At 43.3% G+C, this 25,817-nt stretch overlaps 1 protein-coding gene across 1 annotated transcript in view; it reads right to left on the bottom strand.

The window, feature by feature from the left end:
• IPPK (inositol-pentakisphosphate 2-kinase) overlaps positions 1 to 24,894 on the bottom strand; it is a 30,112-nt gene extending 5,218 nt beyond the window's left edge. Inside the window, exons 1-10 of the mRNA XM_071440007.1 lie at positions 24,719 to 24,894; positions 11,423 to 11,470; positions 7,731 to 7,826; positions 6,913 to 6,979; positions 5,382 to 5,503; positions 4,950 to 5,039; positions 3,631 to 3,689; positions 3,200 to 3,272; positions 1,779 to 2,058; positions 422 to 572 (exon numbers count right to left, since the gene is read on the bottom strand). Coding sequence (XP_071296108.1) covers positions 422 to 572; positions 1,779 to 2,058; positions 3,200 to 3,272; positions 3,631 to 3,689; positions 4,950 to 5,039; positions 5,382 to 5,503; positions 6,913 to 6,979; positions 7,731 to 7,826; positions 11,423 to 11,470; positions 24,719 to 24,799 — 1,067 coding nt within the window. The 5' untranslated portion in view covers positions 24,800 to 24,894. The remainder of the gene's footprint in view (positions 1 to 421; positions 573 to 1,778; positions 2,059 to 3,199; positions 3,273 to 3,630; positions 3,690 to 4,949; positions 5,040 to 5,381; positions 5,504 to 6,912; positions 6,980 to 7,730; positions 7,827 to 11,422; positions 11,471 to 24,718) is intronic.
• Between the last annotated feature and the right edge of the window lie 923 nt (positions 24,895 to 25,817).

Here is a 25,817-nt window from a genome sequence, read left to right as displayed (position 1 = left end):
AGGAACAGCACCCCAGTGGAGGCTGCTTGGAGCAATTATAATTACAATAATAAGCTTTATTTGAGGAAAACCCACAGCAGCTTGCATTCATCATTGCACAACATCATTATCCCTGCAGACACTCCCAGCTCTGCAGGTACTGAGGACAGGAGAAACCACCCCTTCCACTGCACCTTTCTGCAAATACACAACCCTCAGTACTGAGAGAGTGTTCTCTTCTCTTAGCCTGTTGTGAACTTTCTATAATAATTACTTTAAAATTCAGGCCAAAGTGCCCAACATCAGCTGGAAGTTCAGGCAGAAATGCAGAACGTGCAGTGCCATGAAGGAAGGTTGTACAACAGAACAGGGTGTGCACAGAGCCAATCCTGCCTGCAGCCCTGGTTACTCAGGACTGCAAAGAAAAGCCATCAAGTCTTACCTCTCCTCAGGAAATTCCTCCAAGTACTGTTCAACTCTACTGTACAAAGGATAGAGTCCTTCAATATCCAGCATGTCAAGCATCTGAGCCTGAAGGGTTTTATAAAGGAGACAACCCCTCGGTAAACCAGAGCTTTCCAACTTATGTTTACCTAGAAGAAAATGCATTTTAAAATAAGGCAGACACAAGTCTTAACTTCAATTTGCCATTACATGTGCTTGTTTAGAAGTCCAAATACTTTTTTGTCCAGTCACAGGTAGGGGGAAACCTCAAAACACTTCAGGTTTCCAAACAAAAGTGCAAGGTGCAGGTGCTGAACCTGCACATTTAAACAGCTCATCTGGGACTGAAAACACCTGGTACTGAACTCTACAAACTACCTAAAAAAACAAACACCCAAACACACCCACACCCACTGCAATCTACTCATTTGGAGTCCACAAGAGAAATTTTCTCATCTGAGTTTGAAGCCACCACAAATGCACTTTGAACAGTATCAACTGCTGACAGTAATTTAGCATTTCACTTCTGGGGTCTTTTTTATACAGTGTAAAGAATTGTATTTGCTGTAATTTCTCTAGGACAACTCCTCCTCCAGCACTACAACAAACCATGGGCAGTGAAAAAGGTCTTCCTCAAAAGCAGAGAAAGAAATATGCTGTTTGTGTAATTAGGATAACTGGCAGCATCTTGAATAATTAGTGTTTTACAGAATTTATGCACTGAGGAATTAACATAATTTACAATTTTCCTGCTCTCACTTCCCATTCCTCTTCTCTCTGGCATTCAGACCTCTCTTCACCAGGAGAAGAGCAGCTGAAGAAAAGAACATGAGCTGTGCCCTGGTGAGGGTTGACAGGAGGAGCAGAGAAAGGCAAAGTACAGGAGTTGTAATAAACCAGTCAAAGCAGCCCAGCGTCATCACATACAACATGGAAATTCCCCACTCATTTGGAATACCTATGATTGTTATCAGCTCAAACTGCTATTTTCTTCCCTTTTTCCTGTACCACCTCCTGAATTTATTTTTATTTATTACATACAGTGCTGTAAGTGCTCGCTACAACGTCACATTATATTAACAACAATTATCTGGCAGCTATGCAGCTCAGAACTCTTTTGTTAAATGCCACCAGAATTCCCCTGTTTCCATTCTCATATCAGTATTTATAACCAAGAGACAAAGATCTGAACTGTTAGATCAGGCAAGGCTCTGAGAAAGCTGCTCTGGAGGGAAGTGCTCCTGCCCATGGCAGGGGGCTGGACTGGGTGGCTGTGATGCTCCCTTCCAGCCCTCACCACCCTGGCATTCCACAAACAGCAAATGATGGACAGTTTGTACAACATTATCCCTTACCATTTCTTACTAGCTCCTTATTAAAAGCACTTGCTTCACAGTAGCTTCTCCCCTGTGAAATGGGAACTGTCTTCATGTGCCCTGCCCGGCAGGAGTCGGTGCTGCTCAGCAGCGCCATGGTGATGACGTGGATCAGCTCCTTGACAAGCGTCCTTGTGCACTGGGGGCCGCTGGCCAGCCCGTTGCAAGGGAAAAAGAAAGGTTTCAGGTGACGAGCAAGTTCATTCCAGTCACAGACACAGTCCTGGTCATCCTTGCAGCCATAAATTAGTTCTCCATTCTGCAACAAGGAGAAAAAGAAGCTTTTAGGCACATCAGGAAGTCAAGTTATTCATACTGAGCTATTCAGAGCATCAGGTCTAGTACTTTAAGCATAGAAAAGTGTTATTACCTTAACAATCTGCATAGAGACACCCAACATTCCCAATCTCCTAAAGATTTGGAACCTTAATCTCCTCTAAAGTGCAATCAGAACCTGCAGTAACAGCCTCTGAATGAAAACCAAAACCACTGTTTAAATCAAGTGCTACTTTCCCAACTTAATGGCCTGTGAGGAATCAGAACAATACACGTGAATGATCCTTGGCACATTTTCCTATCACTTCTTTCTGAATAAGGTCAGCAGTGAAAAAGCACCGTGTGAAACACCCTTTTTTACCAGCCCAGAGCAGCAAAGGGAAGGCTGTGAAAGGGGACAGAAAAGGTGTGATAGCTGCTTACTAGCACAAAAAGAGGGCAGCTCATAGAAGCTTAAGTAATTCAAATAGTTGATTTAATATTGGAAATAAATTGAAGTAATCTTGTTTCCCAGAATTAATATGAAAATCTCCAGAAATCATCAGTTACTGCTTCATATTTTTCCTACATGAGTGTCATGCAATGCCACTTTTTCCTTCCTCAGTGAGGCCTGCATCAGTGCTCTAACAGGAATCTAAAACAAAGTATTTGCAGCAACATGCCAAGTTCTCATTTCCTTCTTCCTGAAGCAGTACATAAAGTTTTAAAACTTTGGTCACCTTAAGAGTCCTTTTCTGTTAATTGCTCCTCAGTGATTCCTTCCCACTAATTCATTCCCCAGGGAATGGTCACAGCCCCAAGGCTGCCAGAGCTTCAGGAGCATTTGGAAAATGCTCTCAGCCACAAGGCAGGATTGCTGGAGTGTCTGTGCAGGGCCAGGAGTTGGACTTGGACAATCCCCATGGGTCCTTCTAACTCAGGATATTCTGAGTCTGAATTCTGAGTAATTATTATTTTTCTGTCCTCATCTGAAATCTAAGAACTTCCCCATTTCCTTCTCTTGATGGGGTCCAACAGTGATGGTCTGACTAGGTAGGCTTGAAAGAAGATCTTGACTGTTGAGATGCTCAAGTCAAATTGTTTAAAATCCAAGGCAAAAAAAGCAAGCAGAAATTTAACTTTACCTTAAATATTTTCAAGTTGTTCTGTGCCTCCTGTAATAAGCTCTTCAAAGCAAAGTGCATTCTTTGTTTATTTCTAGGGAAAACAAAGCCAAGAATGTTTCATCACAGCCTTTGGATGTTCACACCTGGCATGAGCACATGCACTGAGCACATTACTCACACTGAGGTCATGGCAAAGGCAAAGTGAACTTCAGATCAGAGTACACTAAACAGCTCTTGGGTGAAATGTTATGCTGCAAAAGGCAGCTCTGATTGCTGAGATAGGTGTAAAGGGGAAATAGCAGATTAAATAATCACTGTAAAGGTCCAGACAAGCCAGCATTGATCATCCATAACACCTCAATAAAAGGCAAAGTAATCCAAGCAAGAAATCTGTAATGCAGATTTTTGGGGGGGGGGGGGGACGGACGACAAAACCACAGAATCCTTACCCTGAGAAGAGATCCAGTGGGCAATATTTACTTGGTCGCTTCCATTTTCCATTGGCTACCTGTGGGAAACCCAGAGCACTGCTGTTACCCTCTCTGCCTGGAACAGCTGCTCCCCCAGTTTAACAGCCAGGTCTGTGGCACTGACATCCTGCCTTCAGAGGTCAGCACATTTACACCACCTTGAGCACAAAATTCATCAAACACTGTGGGTGTTTCCCAGTCATTTTTAACTCAAGTCACTCAAACTGTATTCACAAGGTGTAAGAGCCTAAATGAGAGATGTGGGACTCCAGGGGCTCTCCAAAACACAGTTTATTGTATCCAAGAGGTTCCAGCAGTCCAGGGTGGTGGGTGACAGAGCTGTGCCCACAGCTGTCAGCCCCAGCTGCAGGCAGGCCTGGAGACCCTTTGGTTTTGGTTACAATGCATTATAGACTTTTCTTTGCTGAGCATCTTCATACAGTAGAACCAATCTATACCTTAACTGTTATCTATAGCCCATCATAACTACTGTAATTAGCATATTCATGTCACTGTTCTCCAGTCACTAACAGTCAGTACATCACAGTTTAAGCTAGAAGTTGTTATTCAGTTTTCTTGAAGCGGAAAATTCTGAGACCTTTTTTCTACTTGCAACTTTGCTGCCTTGTTTGCCTGTGCTATCTTTGTGCTTAGCAAAAACATCTTCTTGTTTGGGGTGGGTTTATCCTCTGCTCTAAGCCATAAAAACCCCTTCTAACTAACACACCCTTTGCCTTCTTAGTTATCCAGTGAGACTGGCTCAGCAATTCTTTTCTTCTGTATCAAAACTTGCTTCCATCTCTATTCCTTCATCAGACTCGACATTTAAAAATCTTTCTGCCAAGCACACATATCTGTGAGACTTTCTTGTCAAACTTTCATCCTTCCCAACAACAAGGGAGAAAGGGTCACATTAAATCCCAGGGAGTCACAGTCACTCCATTCCAGAGTCTCAGCAGGCACAAGTGCATGAACTCCGTGCCTGTCACGTGCTGTTTGTTCTCAGTCACAGAATGCACTTGGGGAGCTGATCTGGGGAGGAAGTTCCACATCAGAGTTGACCCAATCCCAGCGTTCATAGTCCCCAAAGGCTGATATTGTATTTGTTTGCTTCCAGCTTCCCACAGAACTTGTTCCATCTCTCACTAAATAAATTCACACCCAGCAACTCAGCTGTGTATCCTCCTACCAGCTTTAGTCATATCAGAGATTCGAGCAAGTTTCAACAGGAAAGCAAGTCTGGAACAGCAAATAGAGCACAATACAGCCAAAGGGAAGCAGGGTGACTTAATAATTACCTTTAGATGCTGATGCATACAGTAACGACACACCTTGTGCTTTATCTCCTGTGAAACATGGCTGGAAAAGGGAATGAAGCCACACTTTGGCTAAAACAAACAAACAAAACAAGATCGTAAATCCAAATGTCTCTCTCTATAGAAATATAAAGGCATACAATATGCAAATCTTTCCAGTTAATTTTTTTTAAATTATAAAAAATTCAAGCACTTAAAAGCTGAATTATTCCCTATTATTTTAAAAAATAACAACACGCCAGACTGCTGTGAAAAGCCTGTAACACCTGGGAATTTCCCAAGTTTCAAAAGATGGGGAATTGGAAGAGAGAAGGGGGCGTTTCCTCCTATGGGTGCCAGTGAAACAGCTCTGCCTTCCCCCAGTGCTGCACAGGAACACAAACCCGGCCCCGGCCCGAGGCTGTCGCTGCCCACCTTGATCTCGATGCAGAGGATGGGCCGGTGCTCGGCGAAGCGGAAGGGCTGCAGCCGCGTCAGGTTGGGAAGGCACATGGCGTAACCGCTCAGCGTGTCCATGTCCTTGTCACAGCGACACTCTGCGACAGCAGGGGACAAACAACACCAACAGGGGGATTAGCGCTGGGGCGTTCGCTCGCTCTGGAGCAAGCTCGGTCACCAGGTGGGGCGTGGGAACGAGCGGGGAAGGACGGGACACAGGTTTGGCAGCTGCAGCCAATTATGCATTCGTACAGTTGCCCTCCCCATTATCACTGCCTGGTTTCGGTTCCCTCAAAACTGTCCCAAGAGCTGCTGTTAATGGCCAGCTCCCAGCTCTTCCCAAGAAAGGTGAGACCTGAAACAGCGAGGAAATGGATTGGCCAACAACGGGTCAAGTGACTCATTCCTGTATTTATTCAAAGATTTGATCTCCCCTTTGCTTACTATGCATGACCTACCATCCCTCAGCTGAGTCAAAAGGATCTGAAAAGTGGCAGCAATATCATTAACTCAAGAGGCATTCTGCATAAAAATCCTTTGAAAAGCCTCTCTCCACGTGCATCCTTTGGGACACAGAAAGGTCTGTGAGACTGTGGTTCAAAGTTAACAAGAGCACACAGATTTTCAAATACCTGTTACTAAACAGACACGCAGAACACACGTTCCTGTTACAGTTTCCACTGCTAAGAAAAATGAAAAATATACTGCAATAGAAAAAATAAATCTGAGAAACCAAAGCCTCAGGCACCAGCCTGTCATGCCATACTGCTTCACCAGGATGAGCAAGAAGCCTTCTGTCTCCAGCAAAATGTTGAGGTTTGTTTTCTTTTTCTAAATTTAAGCAAAAGTACATCCTTCACACCTTCACAGCTGAAAGCCACTTGCCAAATCAGAAAGGCACAGAAATCTCAAGTATTAGAGAAGCTCTTTTGTATGTTACACAGGCTTATGTGAGGAGTAACATTAAAAAAAAATCCTGCTAAAAATGGACAGTGAGATTCACTGTTGTGAAGCACCTTGGAAAAATAAAACTAAATTCTATCATTCCCTCCCACCAGAGTATCATTGGTTTTTTAGCTTTTATTACACACTATTAACTTTCCTCACTGGTTCCTGGCACTGTGGACCTGTGCTCACTATATGTAAATTAATTCCTTTTTTTCCCTGGATGAAAAGTGTCAAAGCACTTGACTACAGTACTTTAACACTGTATTTATCTTCAAGGAGTTTTGCTAAAGCAGGAGTTTTTGGCCCTTCTCAGGAACTTTTGGGAACATAAGACACCACAAGGGCCAATCTCTTTGCCTATTTTAGAGCTATCACAGACTACTTTTAATTCCAGAACAGAATCCATTTTTTCCACAACAAACTTTCAACTTATCATTGTCTAAATATAAAAATAAAATTCCTTATATTCTGTAGTGTGATGCTTTTTTTTACTTTAGAACAAAGGAAAATGCTTTACAGCTTGAGGAAGCTCCTTTCTAATCCCACCCCTGGCACTTACCTGGCCTCTCTGGCTGGATTTTCAAACAGAGCTGTCTTACAAAGTCTAAAGGCAGTTGAATAATTTCCTATTGGGGAACAAAAAATAAAACATTTTAATGCAAAAATTAATACCCAATTTGGGAGTGTTGAAATGGAGCAGCAAAGTTCAGTGGGTTCCACAAAGCACACTGAAATATGCAGTCAGCAGCTTCTCCCTCTGATTCACTGTCTGTGAACACCAGTACCTGCAATCACATGTAACACCTGCTCCTCTATAAAAACCAAGCACTAATTTAAATAAATGCATGGCAAAGAGCATTTTCAGTGCAAGTTTAATGTGTGTGAAGGAACCTGCATCACTTTGTCCTTTCCACAAGTGAAAAAGTCCCATGTGTCACATCCCAGCCCTTCCAAGGCAGAACTGTGTAACTCAGCTCCAGGTGAAGCTGTAACTTTCTCACTGATCTGATCTTCAGTGAACAAGATCTGGCTGCCCTGAAGAACAGAGCAAGGGAAGAGGTGACCTCTAGAAACCTCAACAATTTATATGAACCAGGTTTCTCCCCTTGTTTTGCAGTTAGTCTAAAAATCTCTCTCACACACACACACCCCTCTTGCCTTAGGCAGAGCAGAGAAATGACCACACTCAGTAGCTTGAAACAGCCAAAGCCCTGAGTACAATCCAATCACCTCATCAGCACAGAGCAGGTCCCTGTTTGCATCCAAATGCTTCCTGTGTGCAAACCCTGTTAGTTCCTTTCACTGGCACTCGGTGTTCCCCAAAACACTTCAGTGTTTACAATGCCTAAGCATTTCTTTTAAAAACAAATCTTTTACCCCATGGTGAACATAGTTCTCCCCAAAGAACTGCTTCATCACATGTTTTCCGAAGTCCACAATGTTTTGCAGATGGTGTAGTATTTCCTCTGGAGTCTGGAAAACAGAAATGTAGTGACTGAACTCCAAAATAACAACAACAACACTCCAGAACACACACACATCCTGGTCAGTGATTTAACAAATAACTTCACTGCTGGGCTTGGCAGGCCAGTGCACACTGAAGTCAAACAGACACATCAAAGGTGCTGAATTTGTTTCCCTACTGCTGCCTCAGGGCTGGGACACACAGAAAAATGGTCACAAAAGATGATTCCTCCTTGGTTTCAGGAGACAAAGGAGAGAGAAAGTGACAAAGGTGGAACAAGAGGAGACTGCTCAAGACCTACTCTTACCATTATTCTTAAAAGAGCTCAGAGACTCCAAAGAGGTGCCCAACAGCTGCAGAGCAGAAGAGGCTCGGAGTGTTACAAAATACATCATGGAGATTGGGAAGAGAATGGCTGCAAAGACTGAGCCATATCCCAACCCTTGGCATGAACAGCTACAGAACTTGCCATCTGTCCCAAATCCTGCCCCACACAGTGAGAAAGCTTACTCTACTGTGATATTCTGTAATTTCATAAGGAAAGGTTTCCATGAGACAAGATGCCAAAAGCCAGAAAGGAAGCTGATGAGTACTGGAAGCAGGACAGGGACAAGGGCACAGTGAGACCTGGACAGACTCCCAGCAAAGGAGCTGTACAGCAACATGAGCCCATTGCCAGCACTCCAGCACACTCTGCTCCTCTGCAAGGTATTTATTGTTACAACAGAGAACCTCAGAGCTACTCTGTCCTTTTGTAACACACAAACCCTCTTCAAACTTCGCAATAAGATTAAGTGGAGGAAAAGAAAGTGCAACACTTGGGTACATGTTAGCAAATCAAAGAGGAAAAACGAGGGCAGGAGAAAAAAATATAAACAGAGCAGAGCAAGAGGAAATAGGATACTAGAGACAACACCCAGATACTGACATTGCCTAGAGAAAGGAGGAAAGACCACGTCCAGCACTAATCACAAATGACAACACAGCCCCTTCCTTCACTGACACAAATCCTGGGTGCTGAGAAGGAACATTACACCATCTCACCAGGAACAGAAATCTCAGCTAATTCCCATTTACAGATGGTTCTCACCTGGTTTGCTGATGTACACAGCACCCCCAGGGTTCTGTTTGGTTGGGATTAACATAGACACACAGACTCTCAGACTGAGAAATAAACATTTCATTAAAATTTACTGCTGCCACTTTTACTAGATGGAAAGAGTCACCAGTTAAAAAGATCAATACAACCATAAAATTATAAATCAAGCTTTAAATGTCTTTTAAGAGTAAGTCTATTTGATATATCTAAGTGAAACAAAGAACAACTAACAGGCTACTTGAGCATCATCTTTTAATATCAAAAACCACTAAGATTAAAAGCTTTTGAAGGACCCATCATTACTGCCAGCTCACTCACCAAAACTCCAATAGGCTTTATACAATATTTTTTTTAATTCTTTCATGAAGATCATATACTAACATAGCAAGATGCAATTAAAAGCACTCCCTGAGGCTGACACTTGACTTTCTATTCAAGCAATGCAATCTCTGCAGTTACATTGAGTGTTTTTCAATCATAATAAAGTTACAATGCACAATAATACCAACTTGTTCAACTACTGGATTATCTAATCCCAAATTCATAATTAAACAGATAATTAAATGTACAAAGCAGCATCCAGACTTCTTTACCTTTCCCAAAGGAGTTAAGCAGAAGAGACTGAGACCTATTTGTTCACATCTGAATTTCAGTGTGTGTATTACTAGAAAATATTTTGCTTGAACTGCTTCCTTCAGCATTGTTTACCTTGGATGATCTGTGATGTCATGCACAGACAGAACAGAACATTTCTGAAGCTAACTCATTTTGTTAAGTCAGGAATACAGATTATTCCTAAAAAAATAAAACATTTTCCCTGCCATTCTTGCTATGTGCAAGTTTATCCCAAAACTGATTCTCCAGCCTTTGTTTACTGATCTGATGATAAAATATTTATTCTGTTCTGCTCCAAGAAAAAATGGTCCGTTAAAAAAATCAATCACCAGAATAAGTAAATATATTCAAATTACAAAACCTTCTGTTTAGAGGGAACTGTGTATCACCAGTCCACACACTCCCAATGCAAGGCAAGTGCAGAGCTGGAGCCAGCTCTCCTCAAAATACAGCCCTGGAATGTGCATGCCCAGCCTCAGTGATGTGGAAACTGAGAAGTCACCTCCTGCCTTCCTCTGTGACACTCTCATACTCTGTCAATTTGTTCAAAACAATTACTGTACAACAATCTCTTTGAAGTTAAAATTGAAAAACTAGAAAGGAAAAGGGGCAGGCATCCAGTGTTCTGTTTTCTTAAATAAACTGCAACAGACTGACTTTTTACATGAAGTTGTGGTCTAGTCCTCTGCTGCTATACTAAAAATTGAGATAAGCACTGTTTCCTTTCTTGTGGTGCTCTGGACTCATCACTGCTCTTGTTAACACTAAACATTATTATCTTGGGCTACTACCAAAACACAAGATACATTTTTGAACTCCTGCCAGTATAAGCAGCTCAAAAATCTACTTGAATGGTACTTTGGTTTTACCAGACCTTTTTTCCAGTTAAGTAGCAGCAGAAAGACCATCAAGTAACTCATACATATGCTATGTCCACTAATTTTGCCTTCCTCTGCTTTAGCAACTTGTCCTTTGTAAAACTGAATGCTTTTCACATTTATCTTCCTGATTCAAAGCAATAAAATGCCCTTTTCTAGATGTTTACTTGACATTCATCCCTGTTTCTTTTTTCCTAGAATGAGGCACACACACCAGTTCTCAGCAGAGCCCAATGCTTTCTGTATGTTCCCCACCAGAACAATGTGTCCCTGTGCCTCACACAGCCATGGCTCAGGGCTGCTGAGACTCAGGCCATCCCTGTATCTCTCAGGTAACACACCCTAAAGACTCCTCTCAAGTTGAGGAAATGAAAGAATTTGAACCTTCTGCTCTCTTTTCTCATTTTTGTTCCTTGGAACACTGTGTTTATGCTCCATCTTTGGGTTTTGATCATTTTTTATCCCTGTTAAAAGAAATCTAAAGTAACTCGCTTCAGCTCCTTCTTGAGCAGGAAAACCTTATTGTACATGAAGAAACTGGGAGGTTCTAACAGCTAGGACACCCAAGGACTCACTGGCAAAGGTTTCTGTGAACATTTCATGTGTTTGTTCACACTCCATGGCTTTTTAGCTCCTCAGCAGGTGGTCAACAGCAGACCTGACCATGAACCAGCTGTGTGCAGCTCCTGTTCTGTCCCACCTGCCCACAGCCAGGGAAGCTCCTTTCCTGCTCAGCATCCCTGTGCTCCCACAGGTGGATATGGGACATTTACACCGAAAGCTCTGCCCTCTGCCCCACACAGAGCCTCAGGTATCAGCACTCACATCAGCCCAGTTACATAAGGCAACCTCAGATTTCCCCCTGTTGCCAAACCCCCTGAACCACAGGCACATTTCAAAACATCCATTTGTTCTTACTCCTGCCAGCCCCAGCTCTTTCACAGGTTTCTTGTTTCTCCTCACACTGGCTATTAGTTTACCCAAGGGCATTCAGGACAGGTTTAAATCTTACCTTATTCTGGTTGGGGGGGGACTTCAGGAACCGTAGCACCACACAGCGCTGGAGGAAAACAGGAAAAGCAGGGGTTCATTAGCATTGATAAACACCACAATTGCCTCACTCCCCAGTGCACCTCTCTGAGAAATTAAGGGGAAAAAAACAAACAGAAAAGCACATTTTAGATGGTTATTTCACTCAAGTTGAACTCAAATACACCAGCTGAAATCAAACACGGCAATGTGTGCTGCCAGCTCTGCCATCAGTTGAACGAGGCAGCCACTCTGCATTTGCAGTCACCAAGTACAGCAGGGAAATGCTCCCTCAGCTTGCAGCACTGCTCTGACAATCTGGGAAAGCTCACAGGGAACCACAAACACCCCCACCCTGCCATTTGTGCACCAAAGCTCCCCAAAAGGGACACAAGGCTCATTTCATTCACAGGATCAGCAGAGCATTACAAATTATTAAGGACACACCAGTTACCAGCAGCATCTACACCGCTGAACTTAACCCTAAACTAAACCCTGCTGCTTATAAACTTCTGGGGAGTAAATACACAACACAGGAACAAATATAGCAGGTTTTCAAATATTTTACCCTAAAACCATTTTCACTAACTTTTGTAATTTTTACAATTGTTATCAGTTTTGTAACAATTCAAAAAGCTTGACACTTTACAAATAAAAATCAAAGTCTGACACAGTGTTAAGGCACCTGCAGCCTTAAAAGGCAACACACAGCCCTGCCTCTGGTCTGCCTAAATAGCTGATATTAGAGATATTTTCTTCCACTGTAAATATGGGTGTAGTTCAGCCTATTCAGGTGCAATGGGTACAATACCAACAACTGGGCACCACAGAAGGTAGAGACAAACTCTGTTTTCCAGAGTTCTCTCTTAGCCAGTCTGTCTCCATTTGGGCCTTCCCAAGACACACCAAAAAGGGTTAATCAGTTTAAAGCACTAGCACAGAAGTACATGCAGATTTGCTGATAAAGACAATGCAGACAAAATGGCCCAGTTGCCCTTCAGGTTTATGGAATCCAACCTTTTTCCCTTCCAAATGATTTGCCATTAAAAAACTCCCCACAGCAGCAGATCTATTCCATATTTCAGAGCTGAAAGCTGTTTCTGCACATGCTGAGGGAGAGAGCTGCAGATATCTTTAATTACTAACATGGAGAGAAAGTGGAAACAAGGAAAACTAATGACAATGTGTCACCCAAAACAACAACAAAACTGGGTCCAGGTTCAGACATTGCCACTGAAAGCCAGACAAGGCCCCTTCCAGATCTACAAAGCCTCACACCACCACAAATCTCAACGTTCACCCACATCTGGAGTACACTCTCACATAAAAGGGCACTTTGCTGTTAATTTGATTTGTCCTGCAGGATGAGTGCCCCAACAGCAAAGGAGATCCCACCAGAGTGGAATTACAGTCGCCTGGATTGGACAAGGTGCCTGGTGACACTTCCTCTCCCTGCCATTGTGAGCCCAGGCCTGGTGAGCCTGTGGCTCTGTGTGCAGTGTGTTACCCCTACCGTGTTCCAACCATTTGGCTCTCCTGCTTTAATTATTCATTAGTAAGTGGATCAGTGATGGAGTGATCTGATTATCACTTCTAATCCATTGAGAAACATGATTCTGTAATCTTTCAAGGCTAGTGTAGATATTTATCTTTTAATCAGTTCCCAGCCAAGATTCCAACCAGTGCTCTGGAAAACCTGACTCAGGACAGTATTTGTTCATCAGCAAGTCATTTCTGATTTGGCAAAATGACTCAAATTAAATATGGCAAAAGAAGAACATGTTGCTGGCCTAAAGATGGCGAAAGGAAACACAGCACTGTTCAAACAAAACTTCACAGATGCACTTCAACCAGCCAGCCCAAACTACATTTCAGTAAGACTATTAGATGATTAGAAGAAATAAAAAAACAAAACCATCACCAAACAAACAAAAACCCACCCCAAAACCAAACATCAAAAAACCCTCCAAACACCTCTTTCCTATTTTGAGGCAAGTTTCCAGCTAGATACATCCCTTTGTGCATTTCCATAGCAGTTCCACAGCACCAAGGTTAATCCATCAGATGTCACAGGTGCCAACTGCTTCAGAAGTATCACCACCAAAAATATTGGCCCACATTTTTTATACTATTGCATTTCTGATTCACTTGGCTGATTCTTTACTTGGAAATATTGTGGGTGGTTGTTGCCATGAGGTTTTTTGTCAGTTATCTTAAAATGCCTTCAATTTTTTTATATTTACAGATTGAACATCAAATATGTGCCATACTTATCTGCACACACAAGAATGACCCAAATTCCAAAGGGAATGGAGCTCTGAAGAGGCTGCCACTGCTCCTCAGCACTTGGAGAATCAGCTCAACTAGATCCTAATGCTCCCTCCATTTCCCTCTCCACAGCCAGTGGAAGGGATCACAGAGGCACCTGGCACCACTTCCAGCAGGGCACTGGCACCAGCAGAGGATTTAGTGAGCTGGATGACAGTCCCAGAGAGATAAAAAGATGAAAAATCAGGCTGCAAGCAGAAGGGGAAAAAAAGAAACAGTGCATGGATGTAGGCAAATGTAACACATACAACATTAAAAGGCTTTAGATCTCTTGATGTAAGATAAGTTAGAAAAATAATGAATTCAAAGGAAGAATTCTCTACAATTTGTTTTAATCCCTGCATATGTTCAGTCTCCATTTAGTGACAAAAGACTAAAAATAACCCACCCATCAGAACATCACACACTACAGCTCTCACTCTCAAATAAGGAATTTAAGGGCAACTCTCACATGAGAGCAGAGCAGCTTGATGGCAGATAACAATGTTCTCAGTGGCTCCAGGCCCATCCTAGGCCTACAACAACAACAACCCTTCCCAATTGTTATGGAAAACTGTAAACAAACACTAGCAACAAGGATACCAAAACTTGTGTCTCTAAAACACTTGCACGAGCGCCGGGCTGGAGATGATGTAAGCAGAGGTGCTGGGGCAGCTCCATCCCAAACCACAGCGTTTGGATTCTGCAGCCCGCAGTTACAGCCCCACCAAGAAAGGCAAACACCCCCTTAGCACCCCATCAGCAAACAATTGTTTGGGTTAGAGCAGAACAAAGTCAAGGACTGCCAACAAGGAGAGAAGGAGCTGTGAAAATACTCAAAATCGGTGGCACCACAGACCAGGGGATGTGTACACACACAGCTCTTGTCCCCGTGTGTCCTGGGAAAAAACAGTGTCCTGGGCTTGGGCCCCAAAGGCTTACCTGTAAACATTTTTATTCTCTAGAGCAGTTACTACAGTTATTATATTAATCTTACTCAATAAAATCCAAAAATTAAAGTAATCCTTGGTAGCTCGGCCAAAATATGACTGGAATCAATCCAGGTACTTTGGATTAGGCAGCAGAATTATGAAACCAGGATAAAAGCTTACATTTGTTTCTTTACAGCTTGGTGTTTGAAAATGACCTTATTCTATGACCTCACTGTCATAAAATGCAGGCCTCCTGAACTGGAGAGTTTTTAAAAGTTAAACACAACTGGGGCAAATCTATAATCTTGATATTCCCCTTCAGGGAACAACCTCATTTACGTCATTACTTTTTCAGGTCTCTTGCTACATTAGTAACAAAAATCCAGATAAGAGTTGGTGGCATTGAAAGAAATAGGAAAAATTAAAAGTAGCTCAAATGCTGGTAAAGTTGCTTAGATATACAGAAAGATGTGCATTTTCCCTCTGCTCATGCAGGTTTAGAATAAGTTTCTGTACAAAACCACAAAGAATTCGCCTGTCCAAACACAAAGTCTGGGAAACATCAGCTTCTCCTTCTCCAAATAAGCAGGTTCACGTCATTTGTTATTACTCTGTTATTATTCTAAGCAGCACACATTAACTGCTTTTGTCTGGAGGCAAAGCACTACTCTGCCATGTCCTTCCAAACTGGAAAAGATTCCCATCTCCTTGATTCCCAACTCGGGCTCACATATGCAATATCCACAAGACTCTGAGAAGTGACTTTTTAATTCCCAAAAGGAACTCCACCCCCCTTCCCACACCCATCATCTCCCTCACTTCACAACACCTCATAAATTCTGGCATCTAAAAACTCACCAGTATTTTTGCAGGCACTATTTGCAATTTTACATGACAAAGTTACCTACCAGCTGCTTTAAAAGGCACAAAATACAGAAACAGAGTAACTAAACCCATCTTTCTTTTAAAAAAGAAGCTGTGTATATTAAAGTCACAAGTTACCAATTATAAACACGGGGTGAAACACTCTCAAAGACTGGTAACAAATCTTCTCTACCATTCTTACTCTGCTATTTTTTGCAACTAATTTCACACCACCAAAGGAGATGAAGATAAAAAGTCAAACACTTTTGGAGAAAATAGTGTCTCTGTAAAGGCTCTGAATTTCTTTATACCTGGTTATTTAATTCACTGTTTTGCTGACCCTGAAGAGCTACCAAGAACTTATCAAACACAGCTCCAAGGATGCCAGACCTACCACTGTGGTTATTCAGTGCTACCTAATCATTGTGGCTTTACAACAACCTACAGCAATGGCACCAACAGAGAGTACATTCTGATTTTCAGTCCAAGGGAGGGAACAAACTGAACACAGAGATATGCAAATATTGATTATCGACAGTTCCAAGGCTACTCAACATGAACTATGGAATTGTTTAGCTGATATTAAGCTATTCCTGCAGGAGCACACTGCAGCTGCATGCAGTAGCACACTGTAGCTGCATGCACTATTTCCCTAGTAAAAAAATGATTCTGACTTTTTTAATTCCACAACCCCTTCAATTCCAATTCCCCTACATCCCACAACCCCTTCAATTCCAATTCTAGTTTTAGGGGTTTGAACAGAAAACAATGGTTTTCTATTCAGAAAATGCAACTTCCGGGAAGGAGGAAAATGGATAAAGAAGTGTTATCTTCACATCTCAGAAAAGACAGTGACAGGGGGAGTTTGTGCTTCTCAGAAATGGTGGAACTCAGTGAGAACATGGCCACCACACTGCCCAGGCACTTCAGCCAAAGCTTACCTTCATGGCACTCAACACAAGACATTTTCAAAGGTCTCCTCATCCAGGTCAGTGTGCTGTGCAGTGTGAAGGGTTATGAGAGATGGAAACAAACTAAGTACTAGAAAATTTTGCAGCTTTTGAATGAAATACACTGGTGGTATCATACACAATTGTTTTCCAACTCAGTTTTTTTCTACATAAGGTGGATAAGATCACACAAAACAAAGTGAGGAAAGCTACATTTCCTGCCAGTATGGAGGAAGTTTAGCAATTGCTCACACACAGTGCAAAGAAGCATTCAGAAATAGGAACAATACTCTTTTATTTAGCACAGGAGTCCTTGAAGAACAATGGTTTTATTTCTTAACATGAATAAAGGATTTCTGGCATGGCATCTGGCTTTACACCATTCAATATGGCAAACCCTTATTTGAAAGCAAACCCCCCATGACACTTGTTTTCTTTAGCACACAGCTCACAGCTTGCATCAGACTTCAGGTGCTCATTACAATTTTATTTTTTTTTCTGCTTGGTTATGATCTTGATTCCCATGAGAGTCAAGCACTACCTCAGGTTTCACTTTACAGCTAAGCTTCTATAACCTTGCAATGCACAGATGGTACCAATTCCGAGAGAATTTAATGATTACACTCTGCAAGAGGGAGAAGGAAATGTCTGCCCTTCAGCCAAAGCAGCTAATCAGAGCACCTGAAATGCTATCAAGTGATACACCCACTGGTCTGAGGTGGAAACACATACCAGAGAGAGAACAGGATGAATAAACCCATTGATGCCTGACCCCCAGCGTGCACTGGCACTGCCTGGGTAGCACAGCACATGACATCCCTGCTGTGAAACAAGGGAAAATGCTCCTTAACATTTAAAAGCATATCAAAAACCTCATCCATCTGTCAGACAGGTGAGTTGAGTCAGAACATAAAAGCACGTCCTAAGCTCCCTCCCTTTAAGCTGCTCTAAAGCCCCCTCTATCAGCAGCACACTCTCCCCAGCATTGAGCTGCCAAGTCATCTGATGGTATGCAGGGGAAAGCAGGCATTCCAGGAAATTATTAATGGGGGGAGGAAATACAGAGTCCAAACAGTAAAAGGGATTAGAATGAAGTTAAATAATTAAATGGACAGTTAGAACAAGTGAATAATCCTCAGCATGCAGAACAAGTCAGCCAGAAGGCACCTAAGGCAGCCCTGTGCTCATGCAGAATCCAGTGACCCCACTCTTTCCTGAGTAAAAGCAGGTCAGGGGACACTTCAAGGAGGTCAGAACACCTCCTGACACTTTATTCCATGTCACAGACAAATCCACTGAGGCAAAAGGAAGAGCCACTGAAAAGCTGGGAGGGAGGAAGAACCACAAGAGTGAATAAAGCAGACTCTTAGACTGAGGACTCCTACACAGCTTTGGGCCAGCTTTACCCAAAGCAAGCAACCCACGGCCACTGTCAGTGAGAGCAGATACAGGAAAGGCACAGAAACACCAGCACTGCATTACAGGCACTTGTAACAGACACAAAATAATCAAGTTGTTGAGATAACAACTTGATCTCAACTGCAAAAGGAACTCATTCAAGTTTGAGCCAGCACTGAACCTGAACAGAAAAAAACAGGATCATTTTTAATGAAAGCTAATGACTTCCTGAGCTTAACTGCAAAACTTGGATTGGTTTTACATTTTCACTGGATATAGCCTTCAGCATTCTCAAAAGTCACACAAAAAAAAGAAAAAAACAGACCCAAAGTAGAGTTTGAATTTCCAAAGAAGGTCACCAAGAGACAAGTCTGCTCCAACACTCATTATTAGCAAAAGAGAGCACCTCTGAAATAAATAAGTATTCTGCAGGGAGGAGAGAGCTGCTGCTGCTGCTGCAGTTAAATGATGGTTGTCATATGGGATCAGTGTTAGGGCACAGAGCTTCTGTCTCCCATCTCCATCCACACTCACTCTGTGCTTCCCCATCTGCACTACTGAAGGCACTCATACAAGGAAAGTTTTAATTGCTGCCTTTCTGCTCTCTCTCCTCTCCACATGCAGCCCTGCTCCAAGTGCCACCTTCCCTTTCACTCCATGGAAGGCACTGAACCACTCTGCATTCAGAACATCCTTTCAGTGCAGAAACCTGGGAAACACAAGAAAACTTTAAATTTAACCACTGGGACAATATTGAATTGAAATCCTGATACAGAATTAAAATTCCTTGATGTTGACTCAATCTAATAACTTGGGGGAAGTGTGTGTCAATAAAAAGCTTCACAGCTAATTCACAGAACTGGAAGTACTTTCACATTTTAATTCTTTGTTTGTAGTTAAACCTTTGTAGATTGTACTCAAGTAGAGTTAGGTCAATTAGTTATGGCATCAACAGTCACACTGTACCTGTTTAGCCAAAGAATTAAACACACACAAATACCAAACTGCCTTTTTTTCATCCACTGACCATAGATGTGCATGGAAACACCAATTAGCCGAGGTCAATGCAAGGAATCCTATTTAATACAGGTGTCACAAAGGTTCCCAAACTCCAACTCAAACTGGTGATTGCCCTCTGTTCATAAAAACTTCATTGTTCTTCCCAGCAAGACAGGCATCTCTTCCTTTCCTTTCACTGATGACACACCCTGATTACACACTTGGCTTTTTCAACTAGTTTTCAAAGCTGCTTCAGTCAATTTGGGGAGAAACTCTTCTACTTGTTTGCAATAAGTAAATAAAATGCTAAAAAATCAAAAGCAATGACAGCTAAGAAAAAAGATATATTACCTTTAGTCATCAAGCTGTCTTCCTGTCCTTTTGTCTAAGTAGGCAAAAGGTGTGCAGGTGTGGGGGTTTTGTTAAACACTGTTTTGTTAGACACTGCTGAGATGTGCACACACCCAAAAAAAAAAAACAATGCTGGAGAGTCCAGGTCAAAGAAATGCCCTATGAAATTAAAAAAATAAAAACCAAAAACCAAACATCAAACAGAAGAGACAGAAAGTTCTACAGGATCAGATGCAGAACTCCTCCCTGCATTACATGATTGCCAAATCCATGAGAAGCAGGAATCAGCACAGGTTTGAAATGTAAATACCAGAATCTCATCAAGGAGACAAAAATGTTTAAGTTCAAGTCTTACTATAACTGTGCCTTTCCCAATTGGTCAAATTAAAATTCAATAAATACAAGCTGCATTTTGCTTTTTCTGGTAATATCTTTCTGTAAAAGAACCAAAAGAGCAGAGTGTGGCCATATTTAATAAGAGCAATATTCAGAGAAGGCCATTATTAATAAACTATTGTATTTATATCCACAGGAACAGCAAAATTTCCATAATTGAAGATTCTTTAATACAGAAATAATCAGCCTGTTCTATATTTTCATTAAATCAAGACATTCATAGATATTAATGAAAAGAAAAAACAATCAGAACACAACTGAACAGAAAACAGAACACAACTTAAAAAAAATTTCCTTTATAGTCAGGGATCTGGATTTTTTCAGGAACAACTAGGAAGTTTGGGGGGCATCAGTACTTACACAAACTTCAATAGCACAAAACAGATTCAGGGAACTCCACACAGAAAAACAACAGAAGAAACAGGCCACACAAGTGCTGGGACTTGTACAAAATTACATCATCAGAAAAAGCACCTTAAGAAGATTCTCTCAACGAGACAGCATCAAGTAATGATCAGCATCATCCCTTTCTGCCAAACAAGACCAGAGGAAAGCTGCAGATAATTAAGTCATTCCAACCAGAAGCTTTCAACTCTTTCAGCAACACCCTTCTGTCTAAACATACAATCCTGTCCTCTCTTCAAGTAAGTTTATTGCAACAGAACTGAACTTGTCATTATTCTTATAAACAAAACAACCAACAGCCACAGGAAAACTCTTTCATACTGCAAAGGCACTATGAGGAACAATTATCTACCCTGATTTGACACAAATCCCCTTCTCACAGAGTTACTGCAAAGTCCAAACCAAATCCTTCTCCCCTCTCTGCAGACAGTGACCTCTCCTGCACTGCTTTGCAGCCATCATAGTGCAGGTGCCAGCAGCAGCTACAGACACAGTGAAAGCAGAGTCTGCTGCTAGAACACCAGATCCCCTTCCTTCCCTGCTCCTTTGCTCACTGCAGGCCCCTGTGCAGCCAGCACAAGGATTGGGAAGGATCCTTCTAAAGCACCACTGGACATCCTCCATCTTCACCACAGCTCTTGGAGGGAAAATAAATATCACAGAGAAGAGACATATTATTTGTCTAATACAGGCACCAATTTTGAGAATGTTCTGTGAGCTTCATCACCTGCCTTGACTCCCTCATCCAGACTCCTTAGCTGCTTCCCTCACCTTCTCCATCTCCCCTCCTTTCCCCTTCCTACTTGTAAGCTCACAGATGCTCTGGAGATGGCTCATGCATTTCCTAATTAAGTCCTGTACCAAAACCCAAAGATATCTGCAAACATTCCAAGAAGTAGATGAACACTAACAATCCAGGCATCTGAAGCCATAAACCACAACCTTTAGCAACAACACGACAAGGTTGTTCTAGACCATCTCACCAAGCTGGGGGAAAAGCCTCCTATTTTCCACTTCCCCATTCTCACCCTGAAATACAAGTTTAATGTTCAAATGTATTTCGAGATTAAGCTTTTGGTTACCACAGTATCCCAACACACAAGAAGTAAAGCAGAGGCCAGGAGGAATGTACATAGTTCATGTCATAAAGCAGCTACTGCAGACTAGCAGCACATGTTTCAACAAACAGCAGAAGGAAATCCAAGTTATTATTCCTAGAGCTGCTTACACTACTTTCTACAAACATCTACTGAAGCCTTTTGAAATGAAGTGTTAAGTGTCCCATAAGAGCAAACAAGTGACTAAAGTGCAGAACTCCAAAGGAGGATTTCCAGCTCTGATCTGTGCTGCAGAAAGACACAACAGCTAACCAGGAGATAACAGCCCTGCAGCAGTTCCTCTGAACCCTCTCTACTGCTCATGAGTAGGGAGGAGGAGGGAAAGCACTGCTTAGCTCTCTTTTTAATAAAATCTGAAGCCAAATTTGAAGCAGAAGGAGCGACTCTCCACTAAAAAACTCTGTGAAAAAGAAAGCTCCTTTCTAAACCACCTGGATGGCTGTGATGGTGCTTGGTTGAGGGTTTGTGGAGCCATATCTGTATCTGTCCTGCAGCACAGATGTCTCATCAACACCTCACAGTTACCAGCTGTATTTCACACTAGAATCATAAGGTGGGAAACTTGTCTGATCATTCTAGCACTTCAGCAGACTGCAAGAATACACAAAGGCCTTTTGACCACAACTCAGTTTCAATTTGAATTAATTCATTCATAGCTTCAATAAAAACCAAAAGGAAAAACTTGACTACCAGAGAAATTTGTCCCATAGTTCTGTACACCTTCTGGAACTTTAGTTTCTCCAGAACTGAAACTTTAAAAACTCATGAAAGCAGAAGTTGGAGTGCTCATCAAGCAAGCAAGCCCAGAGCTCCAGTGATAACAATGGGAACTGGAAATGCTCGGCAGGCATTCCATCTTTACTCACCGGATCACTGACTAAATGCACCAAACTAATTAAAGTAACTCTACAAAACTACCCCTGGAAGAAGAGATGTGTTGAACAGCCCATGCCGTGTCTCAGGATCCTTATCCTGCACTGGAGGGATAAGGAACAGAGAGGCACTTGCAGTGATTTCAGCAGAGTGAGCCTCCTGTCACTGTTACACCCTGCAGGATTAATAACCAGCAAGAGGAAAAAGCACAGGGAGCAGTGACAGCGCTTTCATGGAAACAACAGAGCACGTTCCATAGGATGCCAGCACAGGCCAGTGCCAGACAAAGCTGGAAAAGCGGCTGCGTGTCGCCTGCGTCCAGGCCTTATCAGCTCCCTGCCAGCAGAGCTGTTTGCTGGGCATGTGACTTTTCCATGACCAACTTTTTAATTTGGTACTCTACTGGATTAACAATGCATTACATTCATGTCTTAAAGGGCAACTTACAGGGAATGGAGCAACCCCAGGAATTAAGCAGAGCCTTAAACACAGGAGAGCAGCCTGTGGTGACATGGGCCTCACAGCCCTGTCTGTCCATCCCAGGCCAGCACAGCCTCACAGGCTGGAGCAGGAGTGTCCAGCCAGGCTGTCCCCCCAGCCCACACACCCTGCACTGCAGCCAGCACCTTGCACAGGGCTGTTATCAGCTCCAAGGTGTGGGGCAGGGAGCAGGAGCTCAAACACAACACCCCACACCTCGTTTCGGGACAGGCAAAGCAGCTCATGCCCTCTCCTCCAAAAGGACAGGATCCCCTTTTTTGTTGAAGTTTAAAAAACAAAACTTCTCAAATTTTCCAAAAGCAAGGAAGAGAGGCTTAGACATTGAGAGGTAGGGAGCAGCTTTCTCTCCACATTTCAAACACCACTGCACATCAGAACATGGAAACCACAAGCACATGCACGGTTCCAATCTGGCCTCTCACTTGTATCTGAGCATCCATTCATGTCTCTCCCACCACCACCAAATCCGTATCCCTTCCTCCTGCACTGACACACAAAAAACACGAACTGGGAAGCTACAGAATGAAGTGAGAACAGTCAAAATGTCTTAGCTGTGCTGCTGATCCGTCCACACAAACCTGAGAATAACTTAACACCAGATCACAAGAACGATGATTAATGGTGCAAGCATATCCTGTTCCTAAGAGACACAAAGTTACAATTAACATCTAAATAGTATTTATAGGCTTCAGGTTTACCACACTTTGTCATCAGTAGACACAAAGATCCAAAATATAACCTTTGCTGTTTCAAAGTTGCCTATAAAGGAAAAATTGTATCTATTTCACTTTCACTCTAACTTTAAAAAGTTTTAGCATCTTGTTAAAAAGAGAACTGGCACGCTCAGCAGCTATTATGAATCACTGGCTGACTTCCCCACTTTCCACATCTTTAAAGATAATCACAATTACATCACTAATAATCCATTATTTATCCTGATTCCCGTCATCCAGTGACTGAGAAGTTTCTACACTGCCTTTTTCAAAGCTCAATGTGACAGGAAACAAAACCATACATGTTCTTCTTCCACCAAAAATTGCTTTTAAATAATATTTGATATAAAGAAAAAGAGGGGAAAAAAGCCAGAGCACAGAACTGCCCCTCCTAAAGTTTGGAGAGCACCACAAGATTTCTAGCACTTTCTCAGGTAATTGTTAATATTTTACATCTAATTCATACTGATAACACAGAAAACAGACATTAAAATAATCCAGTCTTTTCATTTAGACATAATTTTTAAAAATTATTCTCAAGATTCAAGATTTATTATAGATCTTTTTCTACAAAAAGCCTACATTTCAACATTCTGGTTTTGCTGAGTTTTGATCCATGAATCATCAAGAACATTCTGTGGCAAATCCATACCAGCTTTTAAACTAAAATACAAATACATCTTTAAAGCACAAACACAGCCACAGGCACTTTTTAGAAAAGGAATAAACTCCTTTAAGGGGCATGTATTCCATTCTATTAAGTAAATAATGCAGATTTAATGGGGGGCATGAATACACTGTCAGCATAAACTGACTACTTGATTGGTTTCAGCTTTGTTTAATCATTACTCCTTCAAGTGGTGAATGTGTTTTACTGGTATTTTTTAATAAAATACACCTCCATCCCCTGTGCCCCCCCTCCCACCCAAAAAACCCCCAGACAAACAAAAAGGGGGAAAAAATCAACATAACAGAAAACCAGCCCAACAGGTACACGGAGAATGGGGATGAAGTGACCGGCGGGGTGACACCACAGCAGCTCCGTGGCAAAGCCAAAAACCTCAATTAGAATCAGGAGCCCGGCCCAGCACTGCAGCGAGAGCTCAAACTCCTCACCGAGCCAGAGTCGGTGACAAAGGGAAAAACACGCCTTCAGCAGCTCGCTTTCTCCTGTCACATCTCCCACACCCGGGAATGATGATGGAAAAGGCGAATTTTTAGCACTTTTCCCCCCAGCTCCCATCTCCAGGCGGCAGCTCCCCGGCCATCAGCCGCTCTCCCTCCCATCCTTGCTGGCCGTGACGGAGGACCCAGGGAAACGCCGGCTCATCCTCCCCACGGGACAGGCCCGATCTCCCCGGGACAGAAAACTCCTCCGGGAAAGAAAGCAGCGAGGGCGGGCGCCGGGGCCGAGCGGCCGCTCCCGCCGGGCCGCCCCCCTCACGCGGGCCCGCCTTGGGGCTCCCCCGTACCTGGCAGTGTGAGACGACGAGGCTCTGGTTGCCTTCCCCGTGGTACTTCCATTCATTCTCATCCATCTTCTCCACTTCCATGCCCGGCCCGGGCCGCGCGGAGGGCAGGAGCAGCCGCCGGCCCCGCCGCCTCACGCCGCCACCATCGCGGCTGCGCCACCCGCCCTCGGCCGCGGGAAGTCCCGCCCGCCGCGGCCGCCATCTTGGAGCCGGGCAGCGCCGCCGGAGCCGCCATGGCGGGGCCGGGCAGCGCGGCCGGGGCAGCGGGAGCCCTCAGGCGCCGCCCGGGCAGAGCCGGCGGCGGAAAAGGATCTTCTACCTCCGGGAACGGCCGGTCAAAGGAGGGGATGGCCCCGCACTGCTCTGCAGTGCTCTCACCTTCAGTCCTGTGTGTAGTTTTGGGCACCACACCGTAAAAAAAGGGACTAAGCTGTTGGAGAGCATCTGAGGGATGCAGAAAGACCGGGAGGGAAAGGCTTGTGAGGAACAGCAGAGGGCACTTGGTTTGTTCAGCCCGGAGAGAAGGAGACTGGGGAGAGACCTCATCTTTGTCAGGAACCCACCCAGAGCGGGGTCGGGCACTGAACAGGCTCCCCTCAGTGACAGCCCCGAGCTGACAGAGCTCAGGCAGGGTTTGGACACTGCTCTCAGGGACAGGGTGGGATCTGGGGCTGTCCAGGAGCTGGACTCTGATCCCGATGGGTCCCTCCAGCTCTGAGTGTTCTGCGGTGTGGGGTGCACACACAACGTGCTCACTGTGTGGAGCATGAGCTCGGGCAGAGGCTCTGTGCATGGTCCAGCACCCACCATAGGGCAGGATTTGACCCCTTTGGGATTGCGTTCCACAGAATCAATTAGGCTGGAAAACATCTCCAAGACCATCAAGTCCAACTTAGAACCAGTCACCACCTTTAAACCCGGCACTAAGTGCCACATGCAGTCTTTCCTTAAACACCTCCAGTGACTCCATCATCCCCCCGGGCAGTCCTTGCAATGTCTGTTCAGTTCCAGTTTCCAGTTACGCTGGTTTGAGTTCTACAGATGTTTTCTCTTGCAGACAAGTGTCTGTGTAATTAGCCTTGTGCTCCAATATACCAAG

The sequence above is a fragment of the Agelaius tricolor genome, unplaced genomic scaffold, assembly GCF_023055355.1.
Source record: "Agelaius tricolor isolate 1412-34295 unplaced genomic scaffold, bAgeTri1.0.p SCAF_14, whole genome shotgun sequence".
Lineage (NCBI taxonomy): Eukaryota > Metazoa > Chordata > Aves > Passeriformes > Icteridae > Agelaius > Agelaius tricolor.
Note: the sequence above shows the minus strand (reverse complement) of the source record. Positions and strands in the feature narration are given on the sequence as shown.